Source organism: Varanus komodoensis, unplaced genomic scaffold (assembly GCF_004798865.1).
Source record: "Varanus komodoensis strain SLA01 unplaced genomic scaffold, ASM479886v1 scaffold12, whole genome shotgun sequence".
NCBI classification, from domain to species: domain Eukaryota; kingdom Metazoa; phylum Chordata; class Lepidosauria; order Squamata; family Varanidae; genus Varanus; species Varanus komodoensis.
The window spans coordinates 28602776-28613718 of NW_025335349.1; the positions used below are offsets into that span (position 1 = coordinate 28602776).

Sequence of the window (10943 nt, forward strand, 5' to 3'; positions counted from 1 at the left end):
GAATGGGATGTAACAATTGGCATGTTTACAAAAAAATTATCACTGCAATGTATTTTGAAATATCTATAGGAAGCAACCCCAGTTAACCTTTCAAATTATCCTGACCTTCCTTGTGACACCATCTTAATAGAATTCCCACAGAACCTATTTTCTATTGGTTCAAGTGGTTTGAGGCAATGAAACCAGCCTTAAGCAAGCTGGCAAGGGGATGCTGGGAACTGTAATCCAACATATATGGAGGGCACTAGATTGAAGAAGGCTAGCTTGGATTGTATTTGTTTTCTTCAGAGTAAAATAATAGCTGGCTAAACACCAGACATAAATTGCACTCTCATATGACTAAGCATCTCTTCAAAAAATATCTTCCCTCCTTTTCTTACATATTTTATATTACCTAATAAAAACTAAGTAATACTTTTGAGCACAATGAAGCAAGTTGTTTGTTTGCTTGTAACAGGGTAACGGCTAGGCTGGATCAGACCATTGGTCCTTCCCATCCAGCATTCCCTTCATACCGAGGCAGACAGCCTCTGGTAACAGAGGGGGCACAGAACCAGAGAGACTAGTAGCCACTGATAGCTTTCTCCACTATGGATTTGTCCAATCCCCTTTTAAAGCCACCCAAACTGGTGTCATTACTGCTCCCCGTGCCAGTAAATCCTACAGTTAAGGATGTTCTGGTTGAAGAAGTCTTTCCATTTATCTGTCCTGAATGTCCCACCAAACAACCTCATCGGATGAGCCCGTTGGGTATTATGGAAGAGGGGGAAAAGTGCCTCCCTCGCCACTTTCTCTACACCATGCACCAAGAGTTAAAAAAGCTCTTCCCGTTACTCACCCTTCTTCTAAGCCAAACACTCCCAGTTGCTCCTCATAGGGGGTTGCTCCAGCCCCTTCATCATTTAGTTGCCTTTCTCTGCACTTTCTCCAACCCAATGAGTGCAGTCATACCAATGATTTGTACAAGGGGAGCACAGTCTTGGCAGTTTTATTTTCAATTCCCTTCCCAATTATGCCTAACATGGAGTTTGCCTTGTCACAGCAGTGGCACACTGGGTTGATATGTTCATCAAGCTGTCCACCACAACCTAAAGTCCCTTCCTTAATCAGATCACATCACCCTATACTTGGGGGGGGGGGGGAATGGTCCCAACAGACATTGCTTTACACTTGCTTACACTGAACTGCACTTGCGATACTGATGCCCATTCCATGGAGAAATGCCCATGGCACGCCTTACAATCCCTTTTGATTTAAACTACCCTAAATAGTTTGGGGGACATCAGCAAACTTGGCCACTTCACTGCTTACTCCTAATTCCAGATCATTTATGAACAGGCTGAAAAATACTGCTCCTAATACAGAACCTTCTGGGACCCTACTGTTTACATCCATTCACTGGCAGAAATTGCCATTTATTTTACAACTTAAGTATTCAGATATTTTAATCATCTTTCTTTTTTTATTGTTATATGGCAAATCTCTTTTGTTAGGCAACCCTAAGCAGACAAGGAAGCTGAGGCTGCAGTACACTTACATGGGACAGTGAGAGATGACACAAACTGCTGATCACAATGTAAGCATTTACAGTATGTCCATTTGGTTGCCCATTTTCATTCAGCTCCTCTTTATTGTTTTCAGTTCTGAGAACTGTGAGCTGACTGGTTAGTTGCATCCCTCGAAGCACTTCTACTTTCCAAATCAAATTCCTCCCATGCTCATTTACCTGGAAAACATTTCTATTATTTTCTTATGGCGAGTTGAGGCAGACATCAACCGTCAGCCAGCAATGTCCAAACGCGGGCGGGATGTATGTGGCTCCTTCCCCTTCAATCTGCTGCAATCTGCATTAGAGGCCCGCTTGCAATTTGGCACCACAAGCAGGCAGGTAGACGAAAGCAGAATCCCCGAACGGGAGAAGTCAGCACGGCGCTTGACAGAAGCGCTAGCTTGGCACCGCTAGCGGCTGCCATGTCCTCTAGACAAGGGGCGTCCTGTTATCCTGCGTCTACTGGGAAGAGTCACCCTCCCGTGGGTTCTGTTGCGGGCCCGGCCGCTTGAGCGAGGCAGGCGCTGGAAAGCGGCAGGGGACTCTCATGGCCGGGAGGCGCGGGCCTTGGCTACCCGGGGGGAGCCCTTGTGACGCAGGAGCTCGTGCGGCAGGCTGTCAAGCAGCGCGGACTCGCCGGGGCTCCGCCTGGGCCATGCGCACGGGTGCCTCTTACCACCAGGCGCTGCATGACTGTGGCTGTCCGCCTTGGGAGGCAGCGTGCCTGCCCGCCCCCTTCTCTCGCTTCCCACGGCTGCCGAGGATCGGCAGGGCCTCCCCTCCGGGGCGCGAGGCGCAGACAGCCATGGCCAAGCAATTCGGGGCTATCCAGGTGGGCACCTATTTGGAGATCAAGAGGAGCGACGGGCGGATCCACCCGGCCCTGGTCACGGCCCTGCACGAGGACGCCAGCAGCGTGACCGTGGAATGGATCGAGAAGGGCACGAACAAGGGCAAGAAGGTGGAGCTGAGCCTCGCCTTCTCGCTCAATCCTCACCTGGCGCCGATGGGGCTCAGCCCGGAGACGCTCTTGGCGCCGACGCCGTCTGATCAGGGGGATCACTCCACGCCACCCCCCAACTATGTGGTGACCCCCATCACGAAGGAGAAGCCAGGGGGGGACAGCGCCGAGCCACAGATCAAGAGGCCTCCGTCGGTGGGGACAGCGGGGAGGGGCAGCACCGGCCCGGCGCGCAAATCGCCCTGCGTGCTGGAGGTGGAGCGGCTGCGCGAGCGGCGGGAGAAGCGCCGCCTCGAGCTGCTGGAGCGGAGAGCGCGGCGCGAGGCCAGCGACGCGCACCCGCACGCGGACGCGATCGCCATGATCGAGCAGTGCCGCGAGGCTCTGCAGCGGGGCGGCTCCGCCCTGCTGGCCCAGACCTGCCCCCTGGAGCCCAGCCGCGGCGGCGTGCGCAAGATCTGCGTGTGCGTCCGCAAAAGGCCGCTCAACCAGCGCGAGGCGGAGCTCAAGGACTTCGACGTGGTCACCATCCCTTGTTCGGGCGTGGTGGTGGTGCACGAAGCCAAGCAGAAGCTGGACCTGACGCGCTACCTGGAGAACCAGACCTTCCGCTTCGACCACGCCTTCGACGCCAACGCCACCAACGAGAGTGTCTACAAGCACACGGCCCAGCCTCTGGTGGAGACCGTCTTCCGCGGAGGCATGGCCACGTGTTTTGCTTACGGGCAAACCGGCAGCGGCAAGACGCACACAATGGGGGGCGATTTTTCTGGCAAGAAGCAGGACTCCTTCAAGGGCATCTATGCTATGGCTGCCCGGGATATCTTTTGCTTGCTGCAGGATCCAACCTACAAAGTGCTGGAGCTCCAGGTCTATGGGGCTTTTTTTGAGATCTACTGGGGAAAGGTCTATGACCTGCTAAACTGGAAGACCCGGCTACGCGTGCTGGAGGATAGCAATCAGCAGGTTCAGGTGGTCGGGCTGCTGGAGCAGGAGGTTATCTGTGTGGAAGATGTCATGAAGCTCATTGAAATTGGCAATCGGTGCCGAACATCAGGGCAGACCTCGGCCAACTCCCATTCCTCACGCAGCCATGCCGTCTTCCAGATCATTCTTAAGAGAAGAGGCAGGCTGCACGGCAAGTTTTCCTTGATCGATCTGGCTGGCAATGAGCGGGGAGCTGACACCTCCAGCGCAGACAGGCAGACCAGGCTGGAGGGGGCGGAGATCAACAAGAGCCTCCTTGCACTGAAGGAATGCATCCGGGCCTTAGGACGCCAGAAGGGCCATACACCCTTCCGAGCCAGTAAGCTTACTCAGGTACTGAGGGATTCTTTCATAGGAGAAAACTCCTGCACCTGCATGATTGCCACCATCTCCCCAGGAATGAGGTCATGTGAGCACACCCTCAACACACTGAGGTATGCCAATCGAGTGAAAGAGCTGGCAGTGGACCCCATGGCCTTCAAACAGTTCCAGCCAGTCTTGCCCAGATCTGTCTTCCAGTGGGATGAGTTAACCAGGCCATGGACCATTCAAAGCTTGCCTGAGACCGATGAGTTCAAAGTGCTGTGTGTACAGAAAGAGGATCAACTCTCCCCACCAGTTCTCGCATGCATAGCCAGAGGGAAAGGTCAGAAAAAGAGGAAAGAGATGGATGAAAAGGCTCTGGTAGAAGAGCACCAAGAGTCTCTTAGATGGTTGAAGGCTTTCCTGAAAATGGCCGATGAGGTTGACTACGACATGGAGTTTTATGCCTCACAGTTTGAAGCTGTCCTGGCCCAAAAGATTGCCATTCTGTCAGAGATCCAGGGTAAAGTGAAATCTTTCCGTTCAGCCCTCTGTAAGGAAGATTTGGGCAGCAGTCCCATAATGGTGAAGAGATCACGGATTCTGTGACTTCTGACAACAGGAAACTTCCCGCTTGCTCTGCCAGGATATGCCAGCTTTACTGCACCCATCTGACTGTGTAATAACTCAAGAAAAAAACGCTTAAAATCCTACACCTGTGTGGGTGACCCGTTTGTTAGGGGCAGGGGGAGTCACCCCCCTCGTTTTCATTCTGTGCACCTGAAACTAGCATGAAACGTCTTCTGGGAGAATCTCCAGATGTTTCCTTTAACATCCTATCATAACATTCTGTCAGGTTGCGAACACAATCCCTGCACATTTGGCACTTTGAGAGGACTTTTCTTTTATTAATTTATTTTAAGAAAGGAAGGATTAGAATAAAGAGCACATTTCAGTGAAGAATACCTCAGAGGAATGGGGCGGGGGTTTGTTTTGTGGGTAGCATAAGCATGATTTTGGAAGCATCTGCCGGCTTGCTTTCCACCTACTTCAAACTCATATATCTTTCTCATTGGTGTTCCCAAGCATAATTTGAAAAAATAGCAGTGGTGGAAAATAGGTTCGTTCAGTAGTTAGGTGAAAGAATGAGACAGCTTTCTATGGAAAGGTAGAGTAATTCAAGGAGGTGATACTCTTAATGTATTCATTCATCACATTTTTATCCTGCCTATTCTTTCAAGGAGTACAAAGTGGCATATAGGATCTTCCTCTCCATTTTATACTTACCACAGCCCTATGGGCTGAGAGGCAGTGCCTGGCCCAGAGTCAGCCAGGGAGCTTCATGGCTGAGGGGACTTGAACCTGGATCTTCCCAGTTCCTCTCCAATGCTTTCACCACTGTACCATGTTGTGTCTTTACTATCGTGCTTCAGCTTAAGAGTAGGAAAGATGCTTCATTTCCTGGAGGAATTCCTACCAATGTCCTGTCTGTGAATGATGCACCTGCCCAAGGCTGAACAGGCTCTACAACTGAAGATCACTGAGCCACCCCATCGAGTGCTGCAGCTCAGTGGTAGCAAATCCCTGCGTCTCTGGGCGTGGCTGGAAAAGACCCCTGTTTGAACCCCTGGAATGCTGTTGCCAGTCATTGTAGGCAGTACTCAGACAGAACAGAAGAAGATGCTTTATTAGTTTGTGGTACTTTCTTCTGTGACCTGTCAGGGACTTAAAAGCCTTCTCATTCTTACAAATCTAGGGGACAGGACATTGCCTTATACTATACTATACCTCTATCCTGACTTTTTTCCTTTCAAGGAACTCAAGGCAGCTTACATAATTCTCCCAATCTTATCCTCACAACCCTGTGAGAGTCAGTGACTGAGCCAAGGATACCGAGTTAGTTCCATCACTGAGGGAGGACTAGAACCCAGATCTCCTGAGTCCCAGTCCTGCACTCTTAAGCACCACACCACACTGACTGCATCACCCTCATGAGGAGTACACAAAAATTCACCGAATGAATGTTATTTTCTGCTCGCTTATGAGTATGTTAAAGCAGCTAGTGCAAATTAGAGCTCCTTAATGCAGAGACCAGCTTGGCTCAATTGCCAAAATACACGAGGTAATGAGTAACTGAGAGTAATTCTAATATGCACATAGAATTCATTAACTGGAGACCATCTTTCTTTCTCTCTTCCCATTATAATTTGCATTTTGACACCAGCTGTATCGTCTGTTGTCTTTTATAAAAATACTGCACAAAGTGCAGCGCGTTCACTGTTTGGGATGGCACACATAGAAAACGGTCTTGTTCTTAGTCCCGCCAGCAGTTTTGAGCCTGGACTTATTGGGGGAGGTGTAGTGTGGAGGGAGGCGAGTTAGATGGCTCTGTGTATTACTTCACTGGTGAAGCATGTAACTTTTTAAACCTTCCCCTGTGTACCCGTGCTTTGCAACTATTTCTGCATTCCTGACATGTTAAAGCACAACAAGAACGAGTGACCCAGCTTGCTTTTCTTTTATAAGTAATACTCTGATCATGTGCAGTGTCACATTATAATCATATTTAATTCATGGCACCAAGACGGCTATAAATGGAGTTTGCTTTTGCTGTCCTGATGCTAAGCCTGTGTATTTGGACGATTTTTACATAAAAAAGGACAATGGATTTTAAAGGAGAAAATATGTGTTAAGGGCATATGTTATCCATCTCTATGTCCAGCTGGTTACCCTTGCCCCCTGACCATAAAGTGTGTTTACAAAAGGAAAGAGGGAAGGAACGAAGGAAGGATGGAACTGTACTTGACACCAACCCCATTGGGCCCCCATTGTACCCATCCCAACCTAGTTGTTGACACTGCCCCATCATATGTCACTTTTGGGGCAGTCATTTGGTGAGTCACAGGGTTCTGGACATCAGCCCTGAGATCCAGCCCTGGCTGTACCACTGCATCTGACTTGGCTTGGTCTTCTCCCTGACTATGCATAAACCTAACAAGATACAGGGGTTGGAACCCAATTTCTTGCATATGCAAAGCATGTGCTCTTCCACAGGTACTCAGCCCCATCCCATCCCGTCCACATGGCAGCACTGGATCTCCCATTGTCGATGGTAGCAGAAGAAGGTGTTGGGTGTACTTATGGAGCTCCTTGTGCATGCAGAACTTTAAATTGCAGCTTGGTCTTTTGTAGATCTTTTTTCCCCTACAAACACTCTCCACTTTTTTGCTGGGATAAGTAATAATTTTGAAGAAATTCTCCAGGCTTCAGTGCTTGCTTTACTGTAAGGAGGTGCCTGAGGGCTCTTTATTTTTCCACCTTCTTCTTGTCCACTCCTTGCATCAGCCCCTGCTAGAGCTTCCTGAAAAGTAGCCTAGCTGACTTGACCAGGACTTCCTGTTGCCAACTGAGTGCCTGAAAGCTGAGCAAGGCTTTTTGGGTTTCATTTGTTGTTGTGAAAAGGACTTTCAGACCTCAGCAGGCATCAGAAATAGAAAGCACCAAGGGAGGAGGTCCTAGTTAAGCCTCCCGGGGGGAGGGGGGGTTCCAAGAAAGTAAAGCAGCTGGGGAGGCTCCAGAACAGAATGTGAGAAGATGGGAAGGGAAAGAGTACGCATCACTCAGACATCTCACAGGAAGCCCTCCATCCTGAGAAAGGTCCTCTGAAATATTCACCTCTGAAATATTCACCTCTTCCCATCTTTTTAAGGTATAGTTTCTTTCCTTACCCTTCTCCAACTCCCGAAATGTAAATTGAGAAATTCAGCACAATGCTTTTAAATCCATGTAACCAGGAGTCTTAATTCACAGGCTTAACCTTTGTATGTGAGGTGTTTATTGTGTGCTTGCCACCCCTACTCATGCTTGTTACTGGAGCTTTTTTGTGTGGAATGTCATAACCAAACACTTTCATTGCTGTTTCTAGCCAGAAAATGTTTTTAGAGCAGGGAAAATGTGGCATTTAATTGTGAAAGCAAAGGAAAGCATGATTTCCTTATGCATTTATGCTGTTCTGCTAAACAGTGCCACACAGAAGTTAGGTGTAATTCTTAGATCTTAGTTCTGAGAAAAACCAAAAGTAAACAAAGCAGATCAACAGCTCTGTGCAGAAAAGCTCAGGATTTCATAATTGGAGGTTATTGACTGGGACTGGGCAATGAGAGTCTGGTATTGGCTCACCTGCACAGGTCACCAATTTGTTTCTGGACCAAATTCAACTGCAGGTTTCAACCCAAGAAGTGCTATATGGCTCAGGAGCCCAAGGATCACTTCTCCAAGGTCATCCTCAGAGGCCCGTTGGCTGCCTTCATTGGAAGGTGTTAGTTTGAGGCCTTTTCTGTGATTGTCCCATGATTATGGAACACTATCTCCAAGGTAGCTTGTCTGGCACTGATTCCAGTGTCTTTTTGGTGCCAGGAAAAGATGTATTTATTTTCTTTGGCATTTGGAGATCAGATATGGGCCAATTGTGTGGACCGTTTTTGTGGTATTCATGTAGGCTGCAAGGGGAGGAATGCTGTGTATTTGTGGCTCAACAGCTTTATATTGTGTATTTTTGTTTATAGCATTCCTTTTTTATTTCCGTTATTGTGGTGATTATGGTTTAGATTGATATTGGAAAGGGAGCCAGGGTTCTCTGCCATATTGATCATGGATTTCTTTATGGTTTCTGTAAGTCACTGAGAGCCTGTTTTTTGAGGAAGGAAGCAACATTTTTTATTATAATAATAATTTCAATGTGAAGTCTATAGTCATATCTGTCCATCCATCAGACAATAAGCCAGGTCTCTGTCATTGGATGTAAAGGCACAGTAATATTTCCAAGGGAAAGCACATTACCAATATTCTTATTTATATATATACTCTATTTTCCACCCAACTGACAGATACCCTTGGGCTGGTTTACAGTAACAAGACAACAAAACAGCAACAACCATGACAATAAATACAACAATGGTCCTACGAACACATGGGAAGAGCAATCCTTCAGCCTTCCCCGTGTTAGAATGCTAATGGGGATGATAAGTTTGCACCCTTTTCCATTAAATAGGAGCCTCTTTGCATAAGAGAAAGCCAGCACATAGGGGAGGAGGGTGGGCTAGAGTCCTTCTCCCTGATATTCCCCTGGAAGGAAGCTTATAGTGCCCAAAAGTAAGTCTCCTTATTCCCCAGTAGCATTCTGAAGCAATTCAGTCTCATGAGTTCTGCATGCTTTTTCTGAACTTCTTAGATTAGCAAAAGGTTAATATTCAAACTACTTTTATCTGCTTAGTGTGGATGGGATGAATGACTTGAGATGAATACAGATCTGGGATTGCAATACATAGTAGGTTTCATGTACAGGCTGCACATTTGCTTTTACCTTGAAGTGCATTCCATGTAGGAATTCTGTAATATGCAAAGTGATTACATAGAAACAAATTAGACGTGATGTGGGAGTTGCATATTTCAGGCTCCCTTCCCGAAAAGCCAGGAAGAAAATGAGGGATGGCTCCAAATCAAATTAAAAGTTTAATTCTAAACTTTGATAGTATGACCATTATCACACACACACGAGATATTAGGCTACAAAGGGGATGATTTAATGGCTTTATTTAACTGAATTATATTAGGGGTGGGATATTATTATATGCTATGTTAATAGGTCAGTGCATTGTGATACATGGTTCTCTTTGGATTCATTCTACCTTCACAAGAACCCTGTAAGGTGGATTAGACTGAGAGAAAGTGACCCATGGATGATAGCCAACTAAATTTATGGCTCATTGGCCTTCCGAATCATAGTCTGAAAGCTTCAGGGTGGTAGAGTTGGAACCGAGGCTGCACTGCAGAGGCAAAAGCTCAGAACGATCCTTACCCCTCCACCCCATGGCATGGCTCCAATTCAACATAATCGAGAGCTGCCAAAATGTTGCATCCAGTTTGAAACTGCTTGGAAACCTAGAACTGAGTGTTATTAAGCTGTCTGTAGTATGATGTATAGCAATGTAGATTTACCTTTCCAAAGCTACTGTTTTGTACCAACCTTAAATTAGTTTTAGCAAAATACAAGATACTATATGTATTTCGATTGACATTACCAGTCAGTACAACTTGAGTCAAATCAATGATTTTCTCTGCTACAGGGCAGTGTTTCTCAAATGTTATTATTTCCCATGATATTCTGCACCTAAACTTAGCAGTTCTCGTTACATCCCCCACTTAGCAAAACATTATCTGAGTGCCTCTGCAACACAGTTTAGGAGATATTTGTAGCTTTCTATAGGCAGAACATCTGCTATATCATGACAGACCTTGAAGCGGTCTCTTTTGAAACAGTTCACCTTCTTGCCATTAATGTTACTGGGGCTGTGTACATAGAAACATGATTCTCCAGTTTCCCTCTTGTTTATGCTTTGTGTTTCTGAGCCCTTCTATTGGTGATGTATTCCTCAACAGCCATGAGGGTACCATGTAAGATTGTGATTTCTGGTAAAGAAAAGGAAAATAAGAAAAGCATAACAGAAATGTTCCACACATTTGCAATCCTTGGAAAATCCATCCAAGGATTTTCATTTGCAAGAGAAAATCTCTTGTGAAAAGCACACACATTTTTTCTGTATCTCTGCAATTTATATTGATAAAATAGATCTAGTAGCACAGTAAAATCTAAATCACAGACTTGGGATAACTGATTGGCCAGTGGGCATCAATAACTATCACATGTGAGCCATGGTATATCAGTGCAAAAATATGTCTTTGGGATCATTATAGATGTGTGTGTTTTCCTTCTATGCAAATTTACCCCCTCAGAAATCATATGATTAATCACAACTGTTGTCTATAAAACAGATGACAGCAGTAGTGTTATGTTCCCAGTGCTGTAGGTGTCAGGTTGAAGTTAGGAGAACGATGACTTGCCTAAGGCCATGTACCGAATTCATAGTTCAACCGAGAGTTGAAGTAGCAGGTTCCCGGTTCATAGCTTTGTTTCTTGGCCAGTATGTCACTCCAGCTCTGAAATTCAGAGTCTGAACCTCGTCATATTTGGGTCATACTGGGTTCAAGGTGATTTACTCCCTCATTAATTTTGTTTTCTGGTTTCTCTTGTGCCATCATGCTGGGCAGTGTTTTTGGATTTTGAAATTCTGGGAAGAAGGTATC

General features: G+C 46.5%; 1 protein-coding gene across 1 annotated transcript; it reads left to right on the forward strand.

Annotated features, from left to right (window-relative positions):
• The first annotated feature begins 2354 nt into the window (after nucleotides 1–2354).
• KIF2B (kinesin family member 2B) lies at nucleotides 2355–4409 on the forward strand. Its single transcript, XM_044421482.1, has one exon. It carries the CDS (start codon nucleotides 2355–2357, stop codon nucleotides 4407–4409), a length of 2055 nt encoding a protein of 684 aa, XP_044277417.1.
• Nucleotides 4410–10943: the final 6534 nt, after the last annotated feature.

Bases quoted from the DNA above. Each gene is read 5' to 3' on its own strand.
- KIF2B (XM_044421482.1), top strand. From the start codon at position 2,355: ATGGCCAAGCAATTCGGGGCTATCCAGGTGGGCACCTATTTGGAGATC.